This window comes from Calliphora vicina, chromosome 2 (genome assembly GCF_958450345.1).
Source record: "Calliphora vicina chromosome 2, idCalVici1.1, whole genome shotgun sequence".
Lineage (NCBI taxonomy): Eukaryota > Metazoa > Arthropoda > Insecta > Diptera > Calliphoridae > Calliphora > Calliphora vicina.
The window spans coordinates 135,081,036-135,095,104 of record NC_088781.1 but is presented as its reverse complement, the minus strand read 5'-3'; the positions used below and the strand labels follow the sequence as shown (position 1 = coordinate 135,095,104).

The following is a 14,069-nucleotide window of genomic DNA, read 5'->3' as shown; positions in this document are numbered from 1 at the left end:
ATTTATAGTAGAAATCTTTAGGTAATTTTTAACCGCGTGGAATTTTAAATAGTTACAATATATAAAAAAAACAGTATGTCACAAATTTACAGATTTAACTCAACAAATACATATGTATATAAATTTGACGTTTACAAAATTCTTACAATGTGAAGTTAACAATAATACAAAAGAGGTTAACGATTACTTTTAAAAATATAAATAGACAGTGGCGGTAACACCCCTCCCCAGTAAGACGAAAATTATGTTGAAGACTTACTCCATTTGCTGAGCCACGTTCAAAACTGCCAGTTTAGCTGCAGGTCTCTCTAAAATACCAGACGTCGTCATGACTTTAGCTTTACGTACTTGACCATCTGCAGACTTGTATACTTCTATGATTCGTCCTTTGGGCCACACATTCCTTGGATTTGCAGGGTCAACCACTACCACCAATTCGCCAATAGCTAATGGTTTAGCTTTCTCGAACCACTTCGATCTGCAAGTTAATGTTGGCAAATATTCGGTCACCCATCTTCTCCAAAATATATCTGCATACTGCTGACAACGTAACCAACATTCTCGCAAAACAACACCGTCATCATCATATGTAGCAAGAGGCTTAATGCCATTTGAACTTCCCAAAAGAAAGTGATTAGGTGTTATGGCTTCTCCATTTTCGCTTTCAACTGGAACATAAGTTAATGGTCGGGAGTTAATAATGGTTTCCACCTCAGCCATCATACTTTTTAACGTTTCATCACATGGGCACCTTTCATGTTTTATTTTGTAAAGGACCGTTTTTACAGAACGGACCAAACGTTCCCAGGCCCCGCCCATATGGGGGGCAGATGGTGGGTTAAAATTCCACTTTGTAATTGAATTGGTAAAGTTACGAACCAATTCATTTTTGTTCACCTCCTTGAATGCTTCCTGTAATTCACGATCAGCCCCCACAAAGTTTGTCCCATTATCGCTGAAAAATTCTCTTGGTTGTCCTCGACGTGCAGTAAAATTACGGATCGCCATAATACATGAGCTTGTGTTGAGAGTATGGACAATTTCAATGTGGACAGCTCTAATTGTCAGGCATGTAAATAAAGCGCCATATCTTTTTTCCTTATGGCGATTCACTGTAACATATAGGGGACCAAAAAAATCCAGACCCGTAAAAGTGAAAGGCGACTGAAAGGCACCAAGGCGAGCTCTGGGCAACTTAGCCATTTGAGGAAACACTGGCAAAACATTTTTCACTTTACACATCTGGCATTGTCGTACAACAAGTTTACAAACAACTCTTAGTTTTGGGATATAATATCTTTGCCGTATTTCATTTACGACGGTCTCGTGGTTAATGTGATGGTAAATATTATGGTAGTGCAATATTAGTAGTTTTGTAATGCGACAATATTTTGGTAAAATAGCTGGATGCTTAAATTCTTCAGGTATGTCTGCATTTTCAATCCTTCCAGCCACACGAAGTACACCAGTATTATCAATAAATGGAGATAGTTTATATAAAAAACTAGTTTTTGGTAAATTTTTGTTCTGTTGAATACACTTTATTTCATTACAAAACGTTTGTTGTTGAGCTTGTTTCAATAAAATTAATTCGGCCTTGAATAATTCATCTTGTGTTAACTCCGCATCATTTCCAGCTATTTGTTTGGTTTTCAGACGATTACAAAAGCGAATTACAAATGCAGTCGTTCGTAAAACTCTACACCAGCGAGAAAAGCGTTCAACGTTAATAAATAGTTCTTCACTTTGTATAAGCAGACTATGTTGTTTCAATTCCAGTTCTGTTTGTAATAAATTTGTAATTTTAAATTGCCATTTATTTTCAGGAAATTTAAGAAATTCTGGACCATTAATCCAGCGACTAGAATCTGATATATCTGGTTTCTTCGCCCACTTAGTTGCTTCGTCAGCCACATTATTTTTCCCAGATATCCATAACCATTCGTTTATCTCGGAATTGTCTAAAATCTCGCTTATTCGTACGGCAACAAACTGATGATATTTTCGGTGGTCTGAGCGTATCCAACTCAAGACAGTTTGCGAATCTGACCAAAATACCTTTCGATTAATATTGACAGAATGATTTTGAATAATGGTATTGGCAAATCGGGCACCAATTACAGCCGCCATCAGTTCTAATCGTGGTATTGAAACTACTTTCAATGGTGCGACTCTAGTTTTCGACCCAATTAATGATACGACAACTTTATTACCATTAAAGATTCTAAAATACGACACAGCAGCATAGCCATTTTCGCTAGCATCAACGAATGTGTGTAACTGAACGTCAATGTTGTTGTAATTTGGTAATTCTTGAAGATAGCAACGGGGTATATTAATTTTGTTTAATTGTGGTAAAAATGTTATCCAGTTTTTCCATTTAATGTGTTGCTCTTCTAAAATGGGTTCATCCCATTCTACACCACTTCTCCATACTTCCTGTAGAACAATCTTTAAGTACATAAGAACATTTCCAATTAGACCTAGGGGGTCGTATATACTCATTAAAATTCTTAAAACTTCTCGTTTTGTTGGCTGTTTTTTCCCGAGGAAAATGTCACTATTTAGAATTGATAATGAAAGTTTAAATGTTATCATATCGTCAACGGGAACCCAGAATACGCCAAGCACTTTTTCTGTATCAAGGCCATCGCTAATATTTAGGCAAATATTATTGGTGGATTTCTTTGAATTTAAATCTTGTAATACAATGTTGCTATTAGAACACCAATTTCTAATGTTAAAACCGGCTTGACTATGGATGTATCTAACATCTTTTGCTAGTTTACTGGCTTCTTCTATACTATCCGTCGAAGCTAAAAAATCATCTACATAGTGATTATCTTTTATGGCAGCAGCGGCTTCAGGATATTTATTTTCAAATTTTGACGCATTTAGGTTTTTTACGTATTGTGATATACAAGGTGCACATGATGCTCCAAAAATCAACACATTCATAATGTACACATCTGGTTCTTTATTTTCATCACAACTGCGCCACAAAAACCGCTGTACATTACGATCTTCTTTGCGAATAAAAATCTGATGAAACATTTGTTCTATATCACCGCATACAGCTACTTTTCTTTGACGGAATCGAAATAGAATAGATGGAAGCGACGCCAACATGTCAGGACCTTTGAGCAGAAAATTATTTAATGAAACACCATTCGATTTTGCTGCTGCGTCCCATACTATTCTGGTTTTATTCGGTTTATTTTTATTGAACACAGGAAAGATTGGCAAATACCACACATTTTGATCTATTTTTTCATCATTATAGTTTTGCTTGACTTTTGTTATATATCCTTTATTTAAATATTCTGTAATTGTTTTTTTAAATATATCAAATAATTCTCTATTGTTTTTCAAAGATTTCTCAAGGCACAGTAATCTTTTCTTAGCCATATCAAAGCTTTGGGGTAATTTGACATTATTATATCGCCACAGTAAAGCTGTTTCATAATGGCCATTGGATATTTGTTTAGTATGTTTTTCTAATAAATCGATTGCTTTTTGGTCATCTTTACCAATCATAGAAGTTGTATTAGTAATACCAGCCATCTCAAGAGAATAAAACTGTTTTATTAAATAATTAAGTTTATTTTCATTTTGGCAATCGCATTCACATGTATGAAAATTATATTCAATTTGTTTTGTTTGGTCAATATTCGAGTTACCACATAAAAGCCACCCGAGGCGTGTACGAATAGCAATGGGCTCATTATTTTTACCTTCTTTTACTCGTGTTGGTATACAAAACTTCAAATTATTTATGCCTAATAAAACACTTGGTTCAGCATTTGTAAAATCATTTATAGGTAAACCTTTAAGATGTGGATATTGGTTACACAAATTTTTATAATTAATGCTTTGGCTGGGCAAAGATAGTTGTTTCACCGTGCGAACTGGTAAAGTATATTTGATTTTATTTGGGCCAGAAATGTGCAAATTTACTCGCTGAGAATGGTTTTCATTGCGCCCCATATTACCTGTCCATTTCAAACATAATGGATCAGGATCACCTTTTAAATTTAAGTTTTTCATTATGTTTTCATTAATTAGGCTGATTGATGAACCCTCATCAATAAATGCAAATGTTTTTAAGCAATTATTATTTGCACCATAAATAGTTATGGGTAGAATTTTAAACAGAATTTGGTCACTTATGTTACCACTGTGTGAAGCGTGTAAATTGGCGTTAACATTTTTGTTTTGATTTTCGACTTCTTGTACTACATTTGCTTCATTGTGATCAGCTGATATTTTGTGCAGCAGCGAATTGTGTTTTATTTGACAGTCTTTATGTCCACACACAATGTTACTATTACATATACCATAGTGACGACGTAAACAAAGTTTACAGAGGTTGAGCTTCCTCACTAAATTCCATCTCTCATTTCTGTCTGCGGCTAAGAACTTTTTACACTTTTCAATACTGTTGCACTGTTCATAGCAGACTACACAATTTTTTATGTTCTGTACTTCGTGTGTATTAACATGTACATTTCTTATTTTGTTTGAGTGAAGCTCTGCTGACGTCGTTGTACTGCTGTTACTCTCAATATTAACGCTGCTTGCTGAAATACCAACATCATAAATCCAATTTGCAAATTCTGTTAAATTTACTTTCTTATTATTTTTTATCAATTCTGTTTTGTGTGAACCCCAGTTCAATTGAAAATAAGATGGCATTTTGATAATTAATTCCTGCAATAGGGAAGAGTTATTAAGTTCATCTAATAAACCACAAGCTTTAATTGTAGTTTCCAAACCCTTTACTTCAACGGCGAAAGATGTAATTGTGTGTAATTTTCTTGTGTTTACAACAGGCATTAATTTGATTTTGTTTTTTAGTGAACTTAATATTTTTTCTGGTTGGCCGTAAAGCAGTTTTAAAGTGGACATAGCAGCTGGTACACAAGTGGGGTGGATTAAAATGTGCTGGACTGATCGCATAGCTTCTCCACGTAATGCTCTTTGTAGGCGGACCAAGTTTTCTGCATCAGTTAAGCCACAAATATTGGTGGACCAGTCGTATGTTGAACTAAAAAGTGGCCATTCTTCAGGCATACCTGTAAACGTCGGTAGATCTTTTGGCACAGTTTGTCGTGCGTTTATTTGTTGGTGCGTGAGGTTATTTTGAACATTGCATACATTTGGTCTTAATGTAGACGAGGGATGCATATAAAACGTAGGTTCATTATAACGAAAATCAAGCGGCGGAGCTGGTTGTGTTTGTGGATTTGTTGTAGTGTACCGTGATGTGTCCATGCTTGGTCGAAAGGTATACGATGGCAGCATGGGAAACACTGGGCCAGTATATGGAATATTTGGCGGTTGTGGTACTTGAGTTTGTGTGTTAATTTCTGCATTTGCATTATTGTTTATAATGTCACTTTCGACTTGTTTTGTTGAATATAAATTATTTTGTGATGGATTATTAATAAACGTTGATATAATTGATGCTGTGTTTTGTTTTAATACATTTGTTGTAAAGTTTGGCTGAGTAGATGTTGCGTTAACTACATTTGTACTTACATTTTTGTATGCCGGCAGGTTAGATGAAGATGTGGTGGGCAATGTTGGTACGGCAGTTTGTTGAGGCAATGGAAAATATGTTGTTTCGTTAAAAGTTTGTTCTTCAGCAGTTGTTTGTTGTTCTGTGTGATCCGGTTGATTGTTTAACCATTCGTGTACGGAATTTGTTGTTGACTGTATGTCAATCTCGTCCTCATTTGCTTGTTCAAGAATTTGATATTTTTTGCGAATAAATTCTCTTTCAAGTTTTGTTTCTTCCTGCAAACGTTGAAATTCCAAAACATGTCGACGGGAACGAGACGCATGTGATGAGTTTGAAATGCAGCTACGTACGGAACGAGGTGAATCTATGGTTGTTGGTTGCTGTGTAGAACAGTCCTGGCAAAGCCATGTTCGCTGAAGTTGGTTACTGTCGACGCTAGCGCATTTTAAATGAAAAGCAAACTTACATTTGTCGCAGAATATGGCGTTACTATTGTCTGATGGTTCATTACAAATTTTGCAGTTGGTGGAGAATTCTGTGTTTGAGTTTAAAAGATTTGGTGGTTGACCCTGTAAGGAAGATGAAGAATCCATGTTATTAGGACTTACGGTATATCAGCCAGTTGGTGTTCTTCGAGATAAACCAAATCCAGATTAAGGGGTGTTTTAACACGTAACAAAAAGAATTTTAAAGTTGTTGAAGTTGAATAAGCTCCTGGTCTCCACTATAGATTGTAAACACAGAGTTTTTAGGTTTTAGAAAATATTTAATTTTATTTATTAATCTTTTAATCGTTGTTGTTAAAAAACTCTTATGTTAAAATTCTTTTTGGTATGGTGGCCAAGAACAGTTTTTTGGTTATTGTTTCTAATTGCGAACTCACCAAAAATGGACACCATTACTCTATTTATAGTAGAAATCTTTAGGTAATTTTTAACCGCGTGGAATTTTAAATAGTTACAATATATAAAAAAAACAGTATGTCACAAATTTACAGATTTAACTCAACAAATACATATGTATATAAATTTGACGTTTACAAAATTCTTACAATGTGAAGTTAACAATAATACAAAAGAGGTTAACGATTACTTTTAAAAATATAAATAGACAGTGGCGGTAACAATATGGAAAATTCCAAAATATCTAAAATTGCTTATAAATCGTTAATTAAAGGGTTTAGAGAGAAAATAATGAAAATCTGTGATCACTCATATTTCCCACCAAAATTTGATTTTTATATGGAAAATTCCAAAATATCTAAAATTGCTTATAAATCGTTAATTAAAGGGTTTAGAGAGAAAATAATGAAAATCTGTGATCACTCATATTTCCCACCAAAATTTCATTTTTATATGGAAAATTCCAAAATATCTAAAATTGCTTATAAATCGTTAATTAAAGGGTTTAGAGAGAAAATAATGAAAATCTGTGATCACTCATATTTCCCACCAAAATTTCATTTTTATATGGAAAATTCCAAAATATCTAAAATTGCTTATAAATCGTTAATTAAAGGGTTTAGAGAGAAAATAATGAAAATCTGTGATCACTCATATTTCCCACCAAAATTAGATTTTTATAACGAAAATTCCAAAATATCTAAAATTGCTTATAAATCGTTAATTAAAGGGTTTAGAGAGAAAATAATGAAAATCTGTGATCACTCATATTTCCCACCAAAATTTGATTTTTATATGGAAAATTCCAAAATATCTAAAATTGCTTATAAATCGTTAATTAAAGGGTTTAGAGAGAAAATAATGAAAATCTGTGATCACTCATATTTCCCACCAAAATTTGATTTTTATATGGAAAATTCCAAAATATCTAAAATTGCTTATAAATCGTTAATTAAAGGGTTTAGAGAGAAAATAATGAAAATCTGTGATCACTCATATTTCCCACCAAAATTTGATTTTTATATGGAAAATTCCAAAATATCTAAAATTGCTTATAAATCGTTAATTAAAGGGTTTAGACAGAAAATAATGAAAATCTGTGATCACTCATATTTCCCACCAAAATTTGATTTTTATAACGAAAATTCCAAAATATCTAAAATTGCTTATAAATCGTTAATTAAAGGGTTTAGAGAGAAAATAATGAAAATCTGTGATCACTCATATTTCCCACCAAAATTTCATTTTTATAACGAAAATTCCAAAATATCTAAAATTGCTTATAAATCGTTAATTAAAGGGTTTAGAGAGAAAATAATGAAAATCTGTGATCACTCATATTTCCCACCAAAATTTGATTTTTATATGGAAAATTCCAAAATATCTAAAATTGCTTATAAATCGTTAATTAAAGGGTTTAGACAGAAAATAATGAAAATCTGTGATCACTCATATTTCCCACCAAAATTTCATTTTTATATGGAAAATTCCAAAATATCTAAAATTGCTTATAAATCGTTAATTAAAGGGTTTAGAGAGAAAATAATGAAAATCTGTGATCACTCATATTTCCCACCAAAATTTGATTTTTATATGGAAAATTCCAAAATATCTAAAATTGCTTATAAATCGTTAATTAAAGGGTTTAGACAGAAAATAATGAAAATCTGTGATCACTCATATTTCCCACCAAAATTTGATTTTTATAACGAAAATTCCAAAATATCTAAAATTGCTTATAAATCGTTAATTAAAGGGTTTAGAGAGAAAATAATGAAAATCTGTGATCACTCATATTTCCCACCAAAATTTGATTTTTATATGGAAAATTCCAAAATATCTAAAATTGCTTATAAATCGTTAATTAAAGGGTTTAGACAGAAAATAATGAAAATCTGTGATCACTCATATTTCCCACCAAAATTTCATTTTTATATGGAAAATTCCAAAATATCTAAAATTGCTTATAAATCGTTAATTAAAGGGTTTAGAGAGAAAATAATGAAAATCTGTGATCACTCATATTTCCCACCAAAATTTCATTTTTATAACGAAAATTCCAAAATATCTAAAATTGCTTATAAATCGTTAATTAAAGGGTTTAGAGAGAAAATAATGAAAATCTGTGATCACTCATATTTCCCACCAAAATTTGATTTTTATATGGAAAATTCCAAAATATCTAAAATTGCTTATAAATCGTTAATTAAAGGGTTTAGAGAGAAAATAATGAAAATCTGTGATCACTCATATTTCCCACCAAAATTTGATTTTTATATGGAAAATTCCAAAATATCTAAAATTGCTTATAAATCGTTAATTAAAGGGTTTAGAGAGAAAATAATGAAAATCTGTGATCACTCATATTTCCCACCAAAATTTCATTTTTATATGGAAAATTCCAAAATATCTAAAATTGCTTATAAATCGTTAATTAAAGGGTTTAGAGAGAAAATAATGAAAATCTGTGATCACTCATATTTCCCACCAAAATTTGATTTTTATATGGAAAATTCTAAAATTGCTTATAAATCGTTAATTAAAGGGTTTAGAGAGAAAATAATGAAAATCTGTGATCACTCATATTTCCCACCAAAATTTGATTTTTATAAGGAAAATTCCAAAATATCTAAAATTGCTTATAATTCAAAAATGTGAAAATTTTTGATTTCGTCCTGGAATTTTTTAAATAATTTTTTAGAAATTCAGATTTTTAATTATTTCACTAATTTTATTAAAATGTTTTCTTTAATATTCAATTAATAGTTTTAAATAAGCTCTATATTTAAACAAGTTATAAAGCATAAACCAAAAATAGAGCATAATTAATATTAATCATACGCTCTCAAACGATTTTTCTTAATATTCCAAATTTAAGCAAAATTACAAAAGATTTGTAATCCAAACCAATAAGCAAATAAAATAAAACATTTTAGCTTCCAATAACAAAAACTTTTTACCCTCTTCTTATTTCAAAATTCCGCTGTAATGACTTTTATTTCATTTTGCATTTAAAATAAACTTTATTTCCCCCTTCCAATATAATTCAGTTTAGCTAAAACTTCCATATATCTAATAGAGTTTCAAATGCTGCAGCTGCAACATGAAAATCTAATTTCTTGCTTGCATTTATCTAAATTTAATTTAAATTTGATTCTTTTAGCTGTGGGCTTTTTGTTGCCATTTGGCTCCCTCTTACAATGTTGCAATTTCCACTAAATATCTTCATTAGATTGGTAGTTTTTCTGTTTTTTTTTTTTGCTATTTGGGTTTTAGTCAATTTCGTATAATGAAATTTCGTTTGTTTATTACAATTCAAAATAGTAGCTGGGTATCAACAACATACGTTGCATCCGTAATGTGTATTTGGGGGTATTTTTCTAATACAATTTTGTCACTAGCGTTTTAGTGTTATCTGGCCTCGGGCGAGCCATCTATGTGGATGAAACCCAGTGAACCTAAAGGGACAAACCGACATAATTCATTTCAAATATAAATAATTCATTAAGCCTGGATAAATTGGTATAAATTCATATCAACTTCAAAATTTTAAAATATTTCTCAAGTTCTAATTAAATTTTTTAAAATAAAAAATATAGCCAAGATTTTGAAAATCACATGGATAGCTTGTTTAAGGTATTGAGTTTAAAATGCTGTTTAAATTATTTTCAAATTATTTTGTTAGCAAAAATTATGGAGGATAATCAACAAAAAGCCAATAATTAATATTAATCATACGTCCTCATTTAAATTTTTTTAAAAACTTAAATTATTCAAAAACTCTTATAGATTTTGTATTCAAAATGGAAAAACTAAATAAACTAAAGACTTCTAAATGCAAAGACAACAAGAGAGATTATAGAAGGGTTTCATTTAATAAAAATACAGGTCTTGAAAAAATGTTTAAAAGAAGCCACAATATTGAAAAATAAATTTTGATTCACTGGGTTATATATTTTAGTAATTTGCTATAGAGCAAAACAAAAAAAAAAAAAAACACGAAGCATGACAACAGTGTTGCTGCAATAACATGTATTTTCGTACATATACTACATGCAGCACCATCATCTATCTTCCATTGCCACGACCGACTACCATGTTAAATACAATTGATAAAAATCAAAGTACCCCATGGGCTATTAGTTTCGTAGCTGTTTTTTTCGGTCTCTATATCTCACACTCTAGGTTTTCGCAATGATACAATTTAGCATAATGTACACGTAATGTCCACTAAAAGCAACAGCAGTAGCAGCAGCAACAAAATTATTTTGACTGCATACAATAACACAAAATATAAACAACAACAGAAGCTAGCAGCAGCAAACAGCAAATACGAGTAACAACAATAAATTCTCCTAAGAGTCATTACGACGCCAACACGTAAAAGGCATAATTGCAATTGTTCTGCTGTTCTGCAGACTAGTGTTGTGCTGCAGTCATTGCAGCAGCCATATTAGTCGCCGTCATAGTCATCGTCAATTTAAAGTGTGCACTTAATTTGAAATAATATAGCGAGAGCTGCTTGCTGATGATGATGATGACGACAACAGCAATGACGACAATGAAGCTGCTATTCCTCTATACAAAATTCTAAAAGTAGTTAAACTTAAATTCAAGCATATGTGAGTGTTTTGGGGGGTTATGAGTAAATAACTGACTGCCTGACTGACCGTTCGTTTGCTTGGCTGCTTACAATTTATATAAAAGTGTAGTAAATGAATGATTGAATGCTCGTTCATTTTCATTGCTCAATGGTACCCCCCCCCCAAAACGAAAATAAAAAAACTCATACATTAATGACTGCATATAAAACGTGTTGCACTGGTGTATTTACTGACCAAATGGTCATTAAATGGAAACCAATGTTGGATACAGCATAACGTTTTTTTGTGTTTTTAATTTTTTACTCTATTTTAAAAGGCCTCTAAATATTTGAAAAGCTTTAAAAAGAATTTATAGCAACTGCGGGTGAGTTGGAGTATTTTTATTGGTTTTAAGCAGCGCGTCACAGACACACAAAAAATAAAATAATTTTTGAATTTAGGCAGTAACAGACTGTGACAAAATAACAAAGGAATAAAACTATATACGGTCTAGTCTAGAACTGAACTAAAGCCTGAACTAGAACCTCAACTAGAGCCTGAACTGGAACCTGAATTAGAACCTGAACTAGAACCTGAGCTAAAACCTGAACTAGCACCTGAACTAGAACCTGAACTATAACCTGAACTAGAGCCTGAACTAGAACTGATCTAGAGCCTGAACTAGAGCCTGAACTAGAACTAGTGCCTGAACTGGTATCTGAACTAGAACCTGAACTTAATCCTGAACTAGAACCTGAACTTGAACCTGAGCTAGAACCTGAACTAGAGTATCAACTGGAACCTTAACTAGAACTGAACTAGAGGCTGAACTTGAATCTGAACTAGAACCTGAACTTGAAAGTGAACTTGAACCTGAACTAGAACCTGAACTAAAGCCTGAACTAGAAGTGAAATAGAGCGTGAACTGGAATCTGAACTGGAATCTGAACTAGAAACTGAACTAGAACCTGAACTAGAACAGATCTAGAGCCTGAACTAGAGCCTGAACTGGAATCTGAACTAGAACCTGAACTAGAACCTGAACTAGAACAGATCTAGAGCCTGAACTAGAGCCTGAACTGGAATCTGAGCTAGAACCTGAACTGGAACATAAACTAGAACTGAACTAGAGCATGAACTGGAATCTGAACCAGAACCTGAGCTTGAAATTGAACTTGAACCTGAACTAGAACCCGAACTAGAGCCTGAACTAGAACCTGAACTAGAACTGAAATAGAGCCTGAACTGGAATCTGAACTGGAATCTGAACTAGAACGTGAACTAGAATCTGAACTGGAACCTGAACTAGAACCTGAACTAGAACCTGAACTAGAACCTGAACTAGAACCTGAACTAGAACCTGAACTAGAACCTGAACTAGAAGTCAAATAGAGCCTGAACTGGAATCTGAACTAGAACCTGAACTAGAATCTGAACTGGAACCTGAACTAGAACCTGAACTAGAACGTGAAATTGAACCTGAACTAGAACCTGAACTAGAACCTGAACTAGAAGTGAAATAGAGCCTGAACTGGAATCTGAACTGGAATCTGAACTGAAACCTGAACTAGAACCTGAGCTAGAACCTGAACTAGAACCTGAACTTAAACCTGAGCTAGAACCTAAACTAGAGCCTGACCTGGAACCTAAACTAGATCTGAACTAGAGCCTGAACTTGAATCTGAACTAGAACCTGAACTTGAAACTGAACTTGAACAAGAACCTGAACTAGAAGTGAAATAGAGCCTGAACTGGAATCTGAACTGGAATCTGAACTAGAACCTGAACTAGAATCTGAACTAGAACCTGAACTAGAACGTGAACGTGAACTTGAACCAGAACTAGAGCCTGAACTAGAGCCTGAACTGGAATCTGAGCTAGAACCTGAACTAGAACCAAAACTAGAACCTGAACTAGAACATGAACCAGAACTGAACTATAACTGTACTAGTATGTGCTCTAGTCTGTGATCTGGTCTGTGGTTAGTCCGTGGTCTATTTTATGGTCTAGTCTATCGGCTGGTCTACGGTCTTGTGAATGGTGTAGTCTCTCGTCTGGTCTACGATCAAGCCTATGGTCTAGTCTGTGATCTAGTATCTGGTCTAGTCTAGTCTCTACTCTAGTCTCTGGTCTAATCTAGTCTCTGGTCTAGTCTAGTCTCTGGTATAGTCTATAATCTAGTCTATGTTCTAGTTTATGGTCTAGTCTCTGGTCTAGTCTAGTCTCTGATCTAGTGTAGTCTCTGGTCTAGTCTATGGTCTATTCTATGATCAGATCACTGGTCTAGCCTATGATCTGGTCTATGGTTTGTTCCATGGTGTAGTCTATAGTCTAGTCTATGGTCTAGTAGATGTTTAGTTTATGTCTAGCCTATGTCTAACTGTCCGTTTTACCCTTCACGGTATATTGATTCAAGTTTTTATATGTATTTTAATTTAAATTTTAACTTATTAAAGCCACATCTGTAGCTGATATTTTTGCTACTGCTTTTACTGCTTTCATTGTTGTCAAGCCTTTTAAATACACTGGTTTCATGTTAAAAACTCAATAATAGCCCCAGCTTTAATATGAAAAAAAATATATATTTTTTTTCAACGAAATAAAAAAATTAAATACTATTTTCATACAATTGTCAATTTTAAATTAAATACAATTTCGAATTGTTGCTGCTGCTACTTGTCATTGTCATGAAATTGTATTGTATTGCATTTCATTGCATTTGTCGTTACTTTGTATTTCATTCAATTGGGTTGCAATTATTTTCTCGTTTTCCCCTTCTCAAACATCGTTTTGGTTGAAGAGGTCTGGCTGTATCTATACGGTCTTTTGTATTATTATGACAAAATTAGACAATTATCAAATTGCATTTAATTAAAAACATTTAATAATCACAATCATCACATGAATATGATCAAACGGAATGGTTGCTGACAAAAATATTGAACCGATAAATGGGGGATAAATTGAAAAAGTTTTACGATTGATAATTGGCTAAAGGTTGCAGGGCGATGTAGGCTTGATATCATTATTTTAAATCATATTATAAAAATAATTTTCAAC

At 32.7% G+C, this 14,069-nt stretch overlaps 1 protein-coding gene and 1 long non-coding RNA gene across 2 annotated transcripts; one reads left to right on the top strand and one right to left on the bottom strand.

The window, feature by feature from the left end:
• Positions 1–255: 255 nt before the first annotated feature.
• On the bottom strand, positions 256–3,564 carry LOC135950895 (uncharacterized). The gene has a single exon (XM_065500419.1). It carries the CDS (start codon positions 3,562–3,564, stop codon positions 256–258), a length of 3,309 nt encoding a protein of 1,102 aa, XP_065356491.1.
• Positions 3,565–4,294: 730 nt separating this feature from the next.
• Positions 4,295–5,467, top strand: LOC135952082 (uncharacterized). The gene is made up of 2 exons (XR_010576012.1): positions 4,295–4,798; positions 4,858–5,467. It is a non-coding gene; the product is annotated as an uncharacterized LOC135952082 (long non-coding RNA).
• Positions 5,468–14,069: the final 8,602 nt, after the last annotated feature.

Excerpts from the sequence above, each read along its gene's own strand:
- LOC135950895 (XM_065500419.1), bottom strand. The coding sequence starts at position 3,564 with ATGGCTGGTATTACTAATACAACTTCTATGATTGGTAAAGATGACCAA.